Source organism: Arachis ipaensis, chromosome B6 (assembly GCF_059453495.1).
Source record: "Arachis ipaensis isolate K30076 ecotype BB chromosome B6, ASM5945349v1, whole genome shotgun sequence".
Taxonomy (NCBI): domain Eukaryota; kingdom Viridiplantae; phylum Streptophyta; class Magnoliopsida; order Fabales; family Fabaceae; genus Arachis; species Arachis ipaensis.
In genome coordinates, this window is record NC_142441.1 from 477,355 (window position 1) to 493,239 (window position 15,885).

At 30.0% G+C, this 15,885-nt stretch overlaps 4 protein-coding genes across 8 annotated transcripts; 1 reads left to right on the forward strand and 3 right to left on the reverse strand.

Moving 5' to 3' along the window:
* Window positions 1-12: 12 nt before the first annotated feature.
* Window positions 13-2,315, reverse strand: LOC107645313 (SNARE-like superfamily protein). 4 transcript variants are annotated; one of them, XM_021103624.2, is made up of 6 exons: window positions 2,167-2,315; window positions 1,978-2,042; window positions 1,703-1,852; window positions 1,266-1,439; window positions 419-478; window positions 13-246 (listed from the first exon to the last, which is right to left on the reverse strand). In XM_021103624.2, exons 2-6 carry the CDS (start codon window positions 1,978-1,980, stop codon window positions 205-207), a joined length of 429 nt encoding a protein of 142 aa, XP_020959283.1. In that variant the 5' UTR covers window positions 1,981-2,042; window positions 2,167-2,315; the 3' UTR covers window positions 13-204. The 4 variants fall into 4 exon arrangements, with proteins under 4 accessions (XP_020959283.1, XP_088345705.1, XP_016204798.1 ...); XM_088489579.1 differs by having other exon boundaries at window positions 1,266-1,434; window positions 2,167-2,276; XM_016349312.3 differs by lacking the exon at window positions 2,167-2,315 and having other exon boundaries at window positions 1,266-1,434; window positions 1,978-2,117.
* Window positions 2,316-3,544: 1,229 nt separating this feature from the next.
* Window positions 3,545-7,083, reverse strand: HXK3 (hexokinase 3). Of its 2 annotated transcripts, XM_088491615.1 has the most exons (10): window positions 7,046-7,083; window positions 6,585-6,883; window positions 6,262-6,412; window positions 5,839-6,021; window positions 5,396-5,470; window positions 5,146-5,301; window positions 4,807-4,902; window positions 4,576-4,706; window positions 4,147-4,228; window positions 3,545-3,928 (listed from the first exon to the last, which is right to left on the reverse strand). In XM_088491615.1, the coding sequence occupies exons 2-10, from the start codon at window positions 6,854-6,856 to the stop codon at window positions 3,590-3,592; spliced, it is 1,485 nt and encodes a 494-aa protein (XP_088347741.1). In that variant the 5' UTR covers window positions 6,857-6,883; window positions 7,046-7,083; the 3' UTR covers window positions 3,545-3,589. The 2 variants fall into 2 exon arrangements, with proteins under 2 accessions (XP_088347741.1, XP_088347740.1); XM_088491614.1 differs by lacking the exon at window positions 7,046-7,083 and having other exon boundaries at window positions 6,585-6,992.
* A 332-nt stretch (window positions 7,084-7,415) lies between these two features.
* Window positions 7,416-9,895, forward strand: LOC107647886 (WEB family protein (DUF827)). The gene is made up of 2 exons (XM_016351934.3): window positions 7,416-7,652; window positions 9,244-9,895. The coding sequence occupies exons 1-2, from the start codon at window positions 7,416-7,418 to the stop codon at window positions 9,784-9,786; spliced, it is 780 nt and encodes a 259-aa protein (XP_016207420.2). The 3' UTR covers window positions 9,787-9,895.
* Window positions 9,896-10,526: 631 nt separating this feature from the next.
* On the reverse strand, window positions 10,527-11,149 carry LOC107648133 (uncharacterized). The gene has a single exon (XM_016352124.3). It carries the CDS (start codon window positions 11,117-11,119, stop codon window positions 10,640-10,642), a length of 480 nt encoding a protein of 159 aa, XP_016207610.1. The 5' UTR covers window positions 11,120-11,149; the 3' UTR covers window positions 10,527-10,639.
* Between the last annotated feature and the right edge of the window lie 4,736 nt (window positions 11,150-15,885).

The following is a 15,885-nucleotide window of genomic DNA, read 5'->3' on the forward strand; positions in this document are numbered from 1 at the left end:
AAGAACATGATATTTGTGAAATGACTTCTTTATATAAACACAAGCCAACAAAGCCTAGGTTGAAGGTAGGGTACTGATTTACTAAACACATTACTCAAGGAAAAATATTTTCGGAATTCTGTATCACAATTGAATTACAAGAATTATGCTGAGATACATGCGCAAATCATCAAAATCTCCAAACTGCCAATGTATTGTAATATTTTACTCAAGTTTTTCTAGTTCCCCCATTCTCTCTATGATAGCCTGCAAAGCACAAGAATAGGTTTGAGATGGAATCAAGAAATAGCCACAATTGTCATATGGTAATTATAAGTCTAAAATCTTATGGCACTATAAGGAGTTGAAAATTACAGAAATGGAAATCGGATGGTAGCAACTACATGTCAAGAACATAACATCTTAAAAAAAAACATACCTTTTTACTAGTTTCTTGCAATTCACCCGCTAGAATGAATTCATCAAGTATAAGATATACCTTAAACACGGATAGGTAAATTCATCAGTCAAGAAATAACAAAAGCTGAATCTTAAGGACAAAACATATCAGAGTGTGGCAAAGTTCATGTTAAATACATAACAAATTTTTTACTGGTGGATACTAATGTATAACAGTGATGAAGTTACGTTTGAGGCATGCTCAATCACAGAAAATGAATAACGGGTCATGTAGAAAAGTAGGAGGGAGGAAAAAACTGAAATTTTCAAGCAAAATAATTAATGTAGCACATTGATCATTGCAAGCTATGATTTGACGATTCTCTAATATAAGCTCAAGAACAATGCATAAGAAACCAAAATCTGGAGAACCGCCCTTTAACCAGAAACTGATCCATATCGAAATGTAATTGTGTTGTCGACCTGGTAAAATTGTATCACCTCATAATAGAGTTTGGACTGCTTATATCTTATTTGGTTAAAATTCAAGCCCGTGCTATGCTATAAACAATTCTAGTCTTCCAAAATCAATATCAGTTTTAGAGGAACCACGAAACATACATAACTTGAATCAACATCAGTTTCTAACTAAATCAATCATGTTTAGAATTCATTCTACCTAAAATCAATTCTACAAAAGCATAACCAAACACACAAGAAACAAAACAAATACATTTACTTTGTTTCGTTTTCTCAAGTATAGGAAATATGCTTTACAGCTAAATCGACAATCAAAGACCAACATAGAACACATTCATGAAAAGTTGAGCTGAAATCCAAGTACAACAAGAAAGATAAGTGATAAAAAAAACCATTAACAAACTAACCTTATGGAAGTTGAAGACCAAGTCAAGCTCACACACATTGCTAAAGAAGTGATCCAAAATCTCCACAAATAGATGGATGCACTCCAAGTAAGCAAGCTCATTATCAGTAATGTCAACACATAGAGAGAAGAACAAGCCAGCATATCTCCTATATATTACCTTGTGAGTCCTAAACTGCATCAAACAAAACAGTTACAACCAAAACCACAAAAAAAAAAAAAATGCTGACAAAAACTAACCAAAGAGCAAGGTTATCAAACTCTCGAATTAGCTTGTAAACTCTTACAACTACCAGTTTAGTTCCCAAAATCGAGTTTACAAGTTTAGTTTGCTATTCAAATTGCAACAGCAACAAATATGAGAACATTAACAATAAACTTGTGAAATTAATGAATTATATGCAATTGAAAGACAAAAAAGAATTGAACTCTGCGAACCTCAACGAAGTTAGTGTATTTGGGGTCTCGATTAACAACGAGGCGATGAACCTCGTATTCGACCTTGTGCTTCTCGGAATCCTCGAGAGGGACATAGTATTTCGCCAAACGGGTTTTCCCCTGCCTGTTCTGCAGCAGAATGAATCGGATCTGCACAATTTTCCCATGAACATATGAAAATGAGGAACAAAAGAATAGCAAATTAATATCGAAATTAAGAACACAAAGTTATGAAGTGAAAGAGATGGGATGAGATTGATGAATAGAATGATTACCATGTTGAGCGATGTAAGGAATTTGAGAGAGGAAGCAGTAGAAACTCAAAATCTACGATGAGAAACTGCAATTGATGAATGAAATGAAACTCACTTTACTTTCCAGCTCGTTTTTTCTTTTTTCTTTTCTCCTTTTTAATTTTAAATTTTTTGGTAAATCAATTAATTAATTGAGTGCAGCTACCGAACCGTGTAATGACGGAGACGACCCTGGACCGTGGCTACGCCGTTGCCGTTTATTGACTTGAAATGAAAACTACCCTCTTTTTTTAGGATTTCTCTAATTGAATATTAGTAGTAACTCACGAGAAACTTTTCATATTGAAGCACAGGTTTTAGGCTCAATTTTTTTGTTCCTTATGTTTATATAAAAAGAGAAAATTCTCCCCTTTTATTTTTTTTTTGAAAGAAAGAAGGAGCTCAACACTCAAAGTGGAGCATACATAGAAAAGATAAAAATGAACAACTACCCACTTTTATGTCATATCCGACATAGCCATCAACAACATGAGCTAGTTTTACACCATTCAGTAGCACAAAGCATCGATTGTATCGCACACTCCACAACTCCTGCTGTTTTGTTCTGGAAGATTATACCGTTTCTTTGTAGCCAAATATTCTATATAATTGAAAAGAACCCAACTAACTAGTACTTGCGTACCTCTTTTCTCATAGGCGTGGATCTCCAACTCTGAAAGTGATCTTTCAAGGTGTCAGGGGCTGTCCACACGAGACCAAATTCCGTGATCCATACACACCACACCTGTCAAGAGAACTCACAAGCAACCAACAGGTGATGAACACTTTCAATTCAACTGCCTTTTTACATGTGTCATGATATTATTGGACATTTTTATTAAACCGGTTATAATTTATTTTTTAATAAACCAAAACAAAATCGGTTTATTATAGCAAAAATAATAAACCTAATTGTCCGCACTATAATTATTAGACCCGATTTGATCCGACCGATTTACACAATTTAAACCGAATCATGTTTAAATTTTTTTATAAAAAGATAAATATATCCCTGATTTTTGTTTTAAAAAAAATAAAAAAAAAAAAACCATGATCCAGTAGGTTATGTAAATTAGTCGGTTCGACCGAATCTGATAACAATTGAATTTATTGTTATTGTTATAAAAAAATTGGTTTTATTCTAGTTTGTTAAGAAATTAAAAAATAACTAATTCATTAATACGTCTAATAATAATGCGACTAAATATCTTTACAAAAAGACGTTTTGGGTGTCTTTATGGGAGCATCCTCCAAAAAATTTTAGTTTCAACTTTCATCCTTTTTCGTTCAGTCACTCTAGGCTCTTTATCCTCGCCAAAAAGATGGGTAAGTGTTGTATATTGATTGCACTCTTTTTTCAATTTCTCACTCTTAGCTCAATGCTTATTCAAACAGTTCCAACAGTTAAACAAATAATATTTTACTTGAACTACACATATTTTTATTTTTCTGATACATGCTCCTACCATAAAATTTGTTGAGGTGTACATTCAACAAATATGATTTGTGAGAATATTTTGGATTCGTTTAATCTACGTAGTCGAACTTATCAAGTGAAACAAGGTTTGATTATTGTTGTAAAAGACAAATGGTTCTAGAAGTCATGCTTGTACATGGAGTTTGAAGCTGCCAAAAGAGCAGCACCTATGCCAGATCCATCTTTTGAATGTTCAATTACCAAATTGTTTGACTTCTCTGATCCTATGAGCTCTTTGACCGAATCTTGCATATATGTCCTGTATTGAGGGTAATTTTCATATAAGCCTCCATCAATGGCCACAACTGTTCTCTTCCCAAAGATCACTCCTTTTGAATCCTCCTCCATTTTTTGCAGAATCCCCACAATTCCTGCACCTGCTAAGCTTCCACCCCGCTTCACAATTGTGTCACAAACCTCTAAAACGGTTTTCCTTGCACTAAAAGTGGACTCAACCTGAAGAAACGTAAAAAATATTTATATAGTATCATAATCATGTAGCATATGCATTTACAATAATTACATAATACATTATCATTTTCAAAATCACAATCTACAATTCTTCCTGCTACTATTACAGCATTGTATTATTTTATCAAGATTCTGAATAAAACATATTTGGAAGAATTGTTTTCTCCAATCTATGTTTATACTATTTGGGAGAAGAATCATACCCTTGCTTTATCATAGAGGAGGGACCCAACGCCTTGTAAATCACCTGAATTGTCCTGCTGCATGGCACATAGATCTGGGGTCCTATAAAAAATTTATGAAGAGGCAGTTTATTCTGAGTAAATCTCAAAAGATTTCAATTCGAGATAAAATGATAAGATGAAATATGCTTAAAGTTGAAGAATTGCATGTATAGAATACTTGTTATATACCAGTTCCCATGTAGTATTTGGAATTCTTAACACTCCATCTGATATACTCCTTCTCTTCCCTTTTGTCTGTCACTATCACATTTTGAAACATTTTTTTTTCCATCAATGTATCTGATATATTGATCCAAAAATGTATCGAAAAGTGATAGTGAATGATGACAGAGAATGGAGGGAAAATATGATTAGAGCTTATAAATATTAAATGAGTTAATAGGGTACCCAAGTATGAAAGGCGTATATAGATTTTCTGGGATTGATTTCCCAAACAATTCACCAGTTGCAGCCATTTCCAAAAGCACTAGTCTCACAATTTCCCCTAGATACATTCCTGAGATTGTCTTTTCAAAGATCTGCAGAGTAATATAAAGGGATTTACCTTTTTGTTTTGATTGCTAATTTTATTTGTTAGGAAAAGAACTTTACAATGGAAACGGTACAAAAAAGGCATACCTGCTCACCAGGGTTGATACTAGCAGCATCCATCGCTCTATCAAACTCAGTTAAAGGGAGACGTTTTGAGAATGCTCCCCACTCAGTACTAATAATCTGAATGAAAGAGTGTTTTTCCTCAGATTAAGACAAGCAAATTTATTCCCAGCATTTCGGCAAGACATGAAAATAAAATAGAGTAGTAATACAGCATCTCAACATTCTTCCCAAACTTATAAATACTAATCGAAATCTTAAAAGACAACACATTCTTGCCATGTGTAGTAATTAGGAGGATCTATTAAGAAGATAAATCATTTCTCTTAAAAGTAATGAAGAAAGAATGGTACCCTTACTAACCATTTTCCCAGAAGAGGAGACATGACCTTGTAACTTAGGAATGGCATCAATTTGCTCAACATAGCAGGCATTGGTTCCGGTACCTAAAATGATAGCAACCGCAACATCATTGTCCCAATATTCTGCTCCAGCTAATGTTGCCACAGCATCATTCACCTATATATTAGGAAATAGGCATTTACTTCAACCATACTACCATTGCATTGATTCAAACTTTACCAGTTTTACCAGAATTATTAAAGTAACATACCAGCGCAGAGACTCGCATATCTAGTCCTTGCCTCTCCATAGCCTCATTCAAACAAGCAACCACATCTCTTCCTGCCTGCATAAAGAATTTGATTTTCCTCATCATGAGTAAAACATTAACATAATGATTAATTATACCAAGGCAAATACGCTAAATGCATTGATAAAACCTCAGACTCAAAAATTAAAAACAGCATGCATTGATCAAGTTATAGCATCACAGCAGCAGGTGAGATAATCCATCAGTTACTGGATGTTAAATGGAGCTGTGTTATGTTAGGTCACGTAGAACAATTAACATATCCTACATTTTAACACTGTTTAATTAAGCCACACTAGTATAATTTCATGATAACATTAAATTGATCGGGTAAACAAAGCACCACTAAATTTCAAATGGTCATTACCAATATTATGATACACAGAAGCTAGAGAAATACATACTGCTCCACTGACTGCAAAACCTTTGGTCCACTTGACTAGTATGCCGGAGTCAATAGATGTCTGCCTCACTGGAAATGAAAAAGTGAACCCGATTTCTCCCTTCTTTCCAGGCGACAAATTCAATCTATCATCATCTTTTGCCGCGAGTTTTGCTAGTCCTAAAGCAATGAAATCAAAAAGCTCCTGCAGAGAATGTAAGTTGGCCAAAGATGTCAATTACCATAATGCATGTTAAAATTAAATAACATGTCTCTGAATTAAAAAAAATAAAAGAACAAAGCTAACTTGATAATCATGATGAGAAACTTATCAAAATAACACTTGATCTAATCTAATTGATCTACCATCAATATTTCCTTGTTGACGGCATTGCAGTTAGAAACCTTGATGAAGGATTTTATGCAACAAGCAAAAGAAAGATACCTCACATGTAGCAGACATAAGCTGAGGAGGTATGGACACTTGGTCGAAGTCGGTGGCGACGACACGCTCATCCTTTCCGCCCAACTGCACCCTCAGCACACGGAAGTTGGTTCCACCAAGGTCCAAAGCATAGAACAATCCCTTCTCATTCCTTTCATTCTCTCAAATTAAAACAAGTAACCATAAGAAAACAGTAAAAATAAGTTAATAACCTCAACTAGTGCATTGTTAAATTAAGTAATTATGGTTCAATTAAAAAAATTACAATAGAATGCACCAATGCAAAGCTAAGTATGGTAACTTAGAAAATAGTTATTAGTTACCCAGTGGGAAGATCCTCAACGAAGGAGGGTATCATGGGAAGGCCGTGTGCGGCGGCGAGGCCAGCTCTCATGTCAGCTGACATGGCATCCGCCACTTGACGAAGTACAGGAAGAGGCGTGGCGCACTCTTCCTTCAGCTTCCTCAATATGCTGCTTGTTTCTGCAACCGATACAGCGTCGGATCGGAGAGACACCATGGTCGTGAAGCGAGGCTTGATCCTCCGGTACGGCGGCGGTGGCGGGAGGAATGATCCAACGGCAATAACTGACATGTTTCCCGGCGACGATGACTATGTTGTCTGTTTTTGAAATTATAATATATTATTAGTAAATAATAAATAATAAATAATAAATAATAAATGTTAGGTAGTTAATGTAACGAGAGTTCCGAAAGAAGAAGAGAATTAGAGAAGTAAGCAAGGAGCAACGAGAGTTTAAAGTGTTTGGTATGAGTGAGTGACACTTGAGTCCATTTTGGGCCACATGGGCCTGTGCTTACGAAAGCTTCTTAATAGAGAAGGCCTAGTCATCAAGAAGAATTCCTATATTGCTCAACAGTCCTCTTCATTCATATATTGGCCCACAAATCCACCCACCGCCCTCACTCTCGAACAATAACAGAATTCTATTCAAGTTCACGTCAAGTAATTAACCAACCATTCTTTCTCTCTTCTTTTCTTTTTCCTAATCTTGCAGGACTATTTTTTATTTTTAATATTAAAAGTAATACTTAACAAATCATATACATTTATACTTAATCATGCGCTAAAAAATAGTACAAATTAACATAATTCCTCTAAGTATATTTCTCTAGAATTTAAGTAAATAATAATGTCACTATTTTCCCACCTCTCTCTCTCCCAATTTGTAACTAACAAACCAACCGCATTATATATTTTGATTGCCATCCCTTTCTTTCGCATCGCAGCAATGAGCATGGAAAATGGTGGTGTGATGATGGTGGCTACAAGAAAGGGAGAGATAGATACAAAGCCTCCCTTTCGCTCTGTCAAAGAAGCTGTCTCTTTATTCGCTGACAAACTTCTCTATGCATCTCAATTCAAACAGGTCATTCCACCATCATCTATTTGCTTTCTTAATTTTCTACTAATAATTAAGAACTACACACTAGTTAAGAATTTGTTATATACAGCGGGTAATGATAGGTAGGCAAAAAAAACAGCTAGAACTTGCCTTATTTAGCATTAATTAATTGTCGCAACAATTAATGAATGTTAAATAAGACAAGTTATGGTTGTTTTTGGCTGATTTTTTTTTGTTACCAAATATTTCCGTATGCAGCTATACCTTTGTAAACAACAAGTAACTAACAAACAATAACCACTACACTTTGTAATAATTAAAATTTGTATGTGTGCTAATAAATAATATAATGTGCAGAAATTATGAAACCTCGCTCTTTAATTTGGCTTCACTTTGTAACATTTTTGGGAACAAAACTTCTTATGCTCATGCTTATAAATTACACCTCCAACTTTAACTTTATTCTTGTTATAGCCTCACATGCATTTTCGATGATTCAGACTCGCTCATAATAATAATTGTATAGGAGGTCTCTCTTACCTTTTAATTTACTACTTTTATAATGTATCATGTATATTTAAATATATCATTAGACAGTAATAACGCATATATTTATTTTAACAAACAAGATGCAGGTTAATTTATATAATTATATTATCGCTATTTCTTTATATAATTATATTTTGTATATAAACACTTGATTACGTGAGACTTAATTTATATCAGATTTAGTTTTAAGATAATTTATTTTTGGATATTAATAATTAGCTAGAAATCTTGTAGTATTAATTAGTAAGTCTAAAAATTTCGGATCATTATTATGTTAACTAATTTAGGATAATCTAATAATTAATTTATTCATCTGTAATTAAATAAATATCTAAAATTTGAATCTCATTTTATATATATATAATAATTTTAGACAACGACAAATCTTTAAATAAAATTTAAATTTATGCTAAATTAATTCTTAATCTATCATACTAAAAACACTAAAAAAAATAATAAGTCTAACCATTTATCAATCTAGTGATTTATAAGAATTTTTGAGACTAAATCTAACTACTATAGCCGAATTTAGCCTCCAAACAACTAGTTAGTTACCACCGAATGTCATTAATTAAATAACCAAATACAAGCCTAAAGCCAATGACTCACTATGGTGGTGTAAGCAAAGAATTAGTAAATATATCTTAATTTTCTAAAAATAGATTCTCATCATGGATTATATAAATTTTGGTTGGTATGTATATCTATCATTTTTTTCCCAAAACACTAACGGAAATGTTTGGTAACAAAAAAAAAATCAGCCAAAAACAATCATAATTTGTTTTATTTAGCATTCATTAATTGTTGCTACAATTAATTAAGGATAATGCTAGGGAGACAAAAAAAAAACAGCCAAAACTTGCCTTATTTAGTATTTATTAATTGTCGTAACAATTAATGAATGCTAAATAAGGTAAGTTATGACTGTTTTTGGCTGATTTTCTTTGGTTACCAAATATTTTCGTTAATTAATGCTAAATAAGGTAAGTTATGGCTGTTTTTTTTGTTTACCTAACATTACCCACTAAATATTGTGATTTTGTGTATGCAAAACGTATTGATGCAGAGTGAAGCAATAATGGAAAATAGGGTTATTATTGATGAGCCTTTGAGCCTGAGACATGAAGCCATTGAAGCTGAGCTTGAAGAGACAAAGCAAAACCTTCAAAAAGCTAAAGAAGAAACCATGTCAATGGCGCATTGTCTTTCTTCATTGCAAGAAGAGCTTGAACTCACAAGGCAAGAGCTTCAACAATTGAAGCAAGAATCCATGGGCAATAATAAGAAGCATCATCCCATAATGCAAGAAGAAGAAGAAGAAGCGGTTATTATTGAAGATGTGAAGGACATGGAGAATAATAAAAATAAAAATAATGTAACAAAGTTTGATGATGATGAATTGCAAAAGAAAAGGTATGTGACTTTTGCAAATACACCCTCATTAACTCATATTATTTCACCGTCACCACAACCGCTTACACTTGAAGTTGAAAAATTGAAGAGGCACCATTCATTTGGGAGTGAGAAGAAGAAGAATAAGATCAAGTCACTTATTCCACTCATTGGTTTTGGAGGTGTCTTTTCAAAGAAAAAGAGAAACAATTATTAAGAGAAAAATAATGCTTTTCATAGACACCTTGAATTTTATAGCTTTCATTTGTGTATTGCAAATTGTGTCACCTGCCAATTAAAATTCAGATAATAATAATGTAATATCACTCATGTCAAAATTATAGGAAAAAAGTAAAAAAAAAAAAAAAATTGACGGTCTACATTAAGTAGTTTTTTTTTTTTCATTCTCTCATGTGCTTTGTATTGTATTTTATATAGTAGAAGCAAAATTAAACTAATAATATTGAGTGAGAGTGAAATTGAATATATATGGCATATGATATGAATATACTTTTGGAAGAGTTTCAGGTATAGCAGGAATACTGGTATTTCAGTTATTTTAATCGTTGATCTGAATTATAAAAAATATATATAATATATATTAATTAAAATCAACGGTTAAAACAACTGGAACACCGGTATTTCCGGTATACCTAATAACTTTTCTATACTTTTTCAACTTGGTCTTGTTTATACAACTGCACCCTTTCAGAATATCATTACTTTGAGTGACTTTCATGCCACTTCAAATCATATATAATCAAGCTTAGCTTGTACTTATTATATATTAAATTGGTAATTAAATCTGCATATGCGCTGGCTTTATGGAGCATGAAGGGTTAAATGAAAAAATTTTAGTGTATATACCACATTTGCATTATTGCATTGGGCAAGAAGACTCAAACTCAAACTCATTTTAACTTTATACCTATTTACTTAACATATCATGTGCCGGAAGGGAAAAGAAAAAATTAAAATATAGACATAATAATAATCAAACATATAGGTATATATATATATGGCAACCTTATATTAAAGGACATAAAAGGGTATACGTATATGTTTAGACTTTAGACAACATTAGTAACATCTGATTTTCGACCATCCATGTTGCCATCTTGAGCTGACTTGTTGAAGAACTCGATGCAATCGGCAATGGCCTCATTGTAATGAGAATAAGAAGAGTAATATGAGCTGCATGATGTCTTCGGCGGCTCGAACCGCTCCGAGCTCCTATGGTGCCTTGTTTCCGCGGTCGACTCGCCTCGACCGCGACCAGAAGGCACCGAGGAGAACACGAACCGCATTAGAATCTTGCGGAATCGATGGAAGAGCTTCATGGCTGAGAAGTTGAACTTGATAGAAGGAGAAGAAGAAGAAGAAGAGATATTACTATTGTTTGTGTTTTGTTGAGGAAGTAGATGAATAAGGGAACGTTGATTATTGTTATTAACAACACAATTAGTATTAGTGTTGCCACATATTTGTATAACAAAGCTTTGATTTGAAGAAGGTAGACCTAGTCTTCCTCTTTGTTGTTGGTTGTGCATTTTTTTGCTTTTCTCTTCCTTTGAAGCCACCGGGAAGTGTAATGCTATGATGGATGTCGTTTGGTTCTTCAAGGTATATATAAAATCAATACTTCTTTCTTAATTTCTTGTCTACGTGTAAGATTTAGGGACACTATTTTTTATGCAATACGGTTGTATAAGCTAATTAATAATAATATCTATATCTAATATATTACTAATTTACTATAAAATATTTGAAATAGCTAGCCTTCTCTTAACTACTTTAGGGTATACTATATATTATGCATTCATCATTTTACCCTTATTTACAAGTAACTAACTAGGTGAAACTATATATGAGAAGTGTTAGGGACAGTAACTTTTGTGTTTTGTAATCATCAATTGATCATTAATAGTATTTTTAATGGTGTGAGATTACATCTAATAGTGAGAGATCACTTACTTTTCTTTTGATGGTTAAGTGCTAGCCACAAAACATCAAAATTATTGGCCTCTAAATTTTATCATTATATATATCATAAAACTATTTTTTTAAATAACTTAAGTTAATAGAAATAAAGAGTCACATAAATAATTATATCTCATTTTAATACATTATTTTAAGTAAGAATTTTTTTTTAAATTTGTATGAATTTGTATAGTTTTTTTTCTTATGCTTAAATTCTTTTTTATATATATAGTAAATAAATGTTGAATTCTAAATTTTTAAATTATAAAAAGAATTATGATATTATGTCATAAAATTACTTCTTTTTTTTTAATTTAGATTTATAGAAAAAACACATAAATAGTTATATCTAACTCTAATAGAATAAATTTAACATTCTATTAATAAATTTAATGATTTACGAGAATCGTAGATAAAAATAAATAAATAATTTTCATTTAAAGTGATAATAATACAAGACGTGGCTAGCTAATTTGTATTTTTAAGAATCGCCCATATAATGATGTTGAAATATTAGATAATTAGGCAATATATAAGGATTAAAGTTTTTTATATTATTACATAGATCGATAAAATTGGTTTGACGTTACGCTCCACTTGAACTCTAACCAACCAACATTTTAAGGTTTGAAATATTTAATAATAAATCTATTATTCTCCATGTGTCAAAAATGATATGTGACGTAAAAAGTAAGATTTCTTTGTATGAAAAAGGTATAATGTATCAAATTTAAGGATTATATTCCTTATTGGAAGGCCAAATGAGATGTTAGCCAAGGAAGTCCCATGTGGCCAAATCATTGGCATGGCTTTCTCTTGTCCTCCTCAAAATATTTTTTTTTATGGTTTGTTCATTACATTCAATTAATCTCACTTATGTACAATAATTAATTAGTATCATTATTAATATGATTAATTAAATCCATATGACATAACATAACTAGAGCTTATTACGGAAAATAAAAATTGGTAATCATTTCGAGTTTATTAGTATAAGAGTGTGTAAAATGATGATGAATCTACATTGTACATATATATATAAAACCTTGACGAATCTCCAACAATAATCATTTGCGAGCTATGTGGAACCCATCTTTAACATGCCTAACATTAGAGCGAATGATTTTGTTGCAAGTCTTTTTCTCTAGGTTTTCATTTTATATGCAATTCCCTTATCCTTAAGGGATTTTTTGTCCTTTTTTTTTTTTGTTAAAGTAATATGATTTATAGTTGGAGATCAAAAGCCAAGCTACAATGATTATTGCCAATTTGTAGTTTAATTTTTTTGTGAGACGGACAAGTTTTAGCGTTAAGAATGAAATTCATCAACGAACATTAATAGATAGCAGCATTTTAAAACTCAGTGTATCTTCTCCAAAATCAAATGGTTTTGAGTTGGTTGAAGTGTGCCTAAAATATAATCTTCACTACTAGAAATTAAAGATGGGTAGATCTTTGTGGCGGTCAAGATTATAGTAGTTAAGAATGATTAGGTTTTGACTGACCAATAAACACATAACATGTGAAGAGTTGGGTGAAAGTTATTAATTAGAGTAATAGGCTCTTATTGTTAGTGATTACTGTAGGACAAAACAGTAAATAAACTGACTAAAATTATGTGTATATCATGTGGGCTTTTTTTTTTTAAAGAAAAAAATATGTTAGTATTTTTTAAGTGGATAATTCCAAAGGTTTAATGATTGAGCTTTAGTGTGAAAACCTATTATAATGCTAGAACAATAAAAGGTCATGAATTATTAATAATGAGAGAAATTAAAAAAAAAAACAAAAACTAAATTATGTAATATTTATGTGAGTTCTTACTATTAATGTATTTGTGATATGAATTATATAAGAGTATAAATTTATAAAGTGTTAAAATTTTATAAAAAATATTTTTATTTTAAATAAAAATAACTATTAAACAGTATTGTTGATATTATCATAGTTATTATTATTTTTGTTCTTGTTATTATTTATATTATTATTATTATTATTAAAAAAGAAATAATAATTTTACTAATGCTATGTCCTAATATTTTTAGAATCACACTGTATGACTTTTATACATTTTTTATTATAATTATTTGTTATTTTAAAATTTAAAATGTAAAAAATTTATACTAAAATGCCATATTAAAAGGTTATATAGAGGTTACTTTTTTCAAAAACAAAATTTATAGTTTAAATTTATATGTTTGTAGATATGCAATTTTATTTAAGTTCCAATTAAATACAAAATGTGAATTTTAGTTTTTATTAATTTTTATTCTATTTTTATCTTTTATTGTAATATGTAAGAGACAGTAGTGACCTCGGCCATTCAAAAATTTTAAAGAACTATATCTACATATGGGATATATGTCTAAGGAAATAAAAAATATTATGTAATTTAGTAGCGTTATATGTATTAATTTTTTTATTATGTAATAGATTTATATCTTAATTATTTAGCTCTCTAATATTTTTACTTAACCAATTTATTATTATAACTCAAATTTTTGTACTTATCAAATTAGTTTTTATATATTTATCTCTATATCTATTTTTTAAAAAAATTGTTTATTCTTTTAATAATAATATATTTAACATTTATATTAGGGCAATCTACCTAATTAAATAAATTTTGTGAATTGTTTACCTGAATACACAAAAAAAAAAATCTCTTATGTACATGTGCAATTTCAATTTTATGTAAACCGTGTAAGCTAACCACGGTTTCTAGTTTGTATGTAAATCGTTGGAGGCTACAATGTTTTATGGTTGGAAAAGGTTGGACATAATCCGTGGCTACCTCAGATTATGAAGGAAAAAGTTAAGACATAAACCGTGGTTGCTTCCCACGGTTTATAAAGAGGAGGACTTGAACGAAAACCCACGTAGGTTCCCATGGTTTACATGCAAAATATAAATTATATGATCAAAATTTTTTAAAATCAAAATTTTTTATTTTTTATTCTTAAATTATATGATAAATTTTTTTATTTAAATTAAAAAAATAAAATAAAGTCCACCAATATCTAGTAAACAACGGATCTGTAAATTTATTATTTTTTTAATTTTTAAACTAAAAAAGTAATTTTTTTTCTAATATTAAAAAAATAAAAAATTCTAACAATATACAAAAAATAAAAAAATTTAAAAATTTAAAAATTTTAAATTAATTTATTCTTAATTTATGAACAAGTGCAGCTAAAAAAATCAATTGTCCGGGTGTAGCATTATCCGGTGAATAAAAAAATTAAAAAATATATTATTAAAAAATTAAAAATTTTAAAAAACTAAATTTCTTATTTTTGAATTTTTAAATTATATGATTAAATTTTTTTATTTAAATTAAAAAAATAAAATAAAGTCCACCAATATCTAGTAAACAACATATCTATAAATTTATTTTTTTTTTTTATTTTTAAACTAAAAAAATAAATTTTTTTCTAATATTAAAAAAATAAAAAATTCTAACAATATCCAAAAAATAAAAAAATTGAAAAATTTTAAATTTTTAAATTTTTTAAATCAATTTATTCTTAATTTTAACCAGGTGCAGCTAAAAAAAGTCAACTGTTTGGGTGTAACATTATCCGGTGAATAATAAAATAAAAAAATATTATTAAAAAAATTAAAAATGTTAAAAAACTAAATTTTTTATTTTTAAATTTTTAATTATATGTTTAAATTTTTTATTTAAATTAAAAATATAAAATCTAGTCCATCAATATCTAGTAAATAATAGATCTACACGCCGACAATTGATTTTTTTAGCTGCACTTGTTCACAAATTAAGAATAAATTAATTTAAAAATTTTAAATTTTTCAATTTTTTTATTTTTTGTATATTGTTAGAATTTTTTATTTTTTTAATATTAGAAAAAAAAATATTTTTTTAGTTTAAAAAGTAAAAAAATAATAAATTTACAGATCTATTCTCTACTAGATATAGCTGGACTTTAATTATTTTATTTTTTTAATTTAAATAAAAAAAATTTGATCATATAATTTAAGAATAAAAAATAAAAAATTTTGGTTTTTAAAAAATTTGATCATATAATTTTTACTTTGCATGTAAACCGTGGGATCCTATGGGAGTTTTCGTTCAAGTCCTCCTCTTCATAAACCGTAGGAAGCAACCACGGTTTATGCCTTAGCTTTTTCCTTCATAATCCTTGGTAGGTAGCTACCGATTATGTCCAACCTTTTCCAACCATAAAACCTTGTAGCCTCCAACGGTTTACATACAAATTAGAAACCGTGGTTAGCTCCCACAGTTTACATAAAATTGAAATTGCACATGTACGTAAGAGGTTTCTCTTTTGTGTATTCAGGTAAACAATTCACC

What these genes read in the sequence shown, in the direction of transcription:
- LOC107645313 (XM_021103624.2), bottom strand. An exon ending in AATACACTAACTTCGTTGAG is followed by an intron (nt 1,440 to 1,702) that starts GTTCGCAGAGTT and finishes TGTTTGATGCAG; the next exon opens with TTTAGGACTCACAAGGTAAT. An exon ending in TGCAAGAAACTAGTAAAAAG is followed by an intron (nt 247 to 418) that starts GTATGTTTTTTT and finishes TGTGCTTTGCAG; the next exon opens with GCTATCATAGAGAGAATGGG.
- HXK3 (XM_088491615.1), bottom strand. Translation starts at nt 6,856, where the DNA reads ATGTCAGTTATTGCCGTTGGATCATTCCTCCCGCCACCGCCGCCGTAC. An exon ending in GTTTTGCAGTCAGTGGAGCA is followed by an intron (nt 5,471 to 5,838) that starts GTATGTATTTCT and finishes TTCTTTATGCAG; the next exon opens with GCAGGAAGAGATGTGGTTGC. An exon ending in TATACGCCTTTCATACTTGG is followed by an intron (nt 4,229 to 4,575) that starts GTACCCTATTAA and finishes AATTTTTTATAG; the next exon opens with GACCCCAGATCTATGTGCCA.
- LOC107647886 (XM_016351934.3), top strand. Translation starts at nt 7,416, where the DNA reads ATGTCACTATTTTCCCACCTCTCTCTCTCCCAATTTGTAACTAACAAA. An exon ending in ATGCATCTCAATTCAAACAG is followed by an intron (nt 7,653 to 9,243) that starts GTCATTCCACCA and finishes GTATTGATGCAG; the next exon opens with AGTGAAGCAATAATGGAAAA.
- LOC107648133 (XM_016352124.3), bottom strand. Translation starts at nt 11,119, where the DNA reads ATGCACAACCAACAACAAAGAGGAAGACTAGGTCTACCTTCTTCAAAT.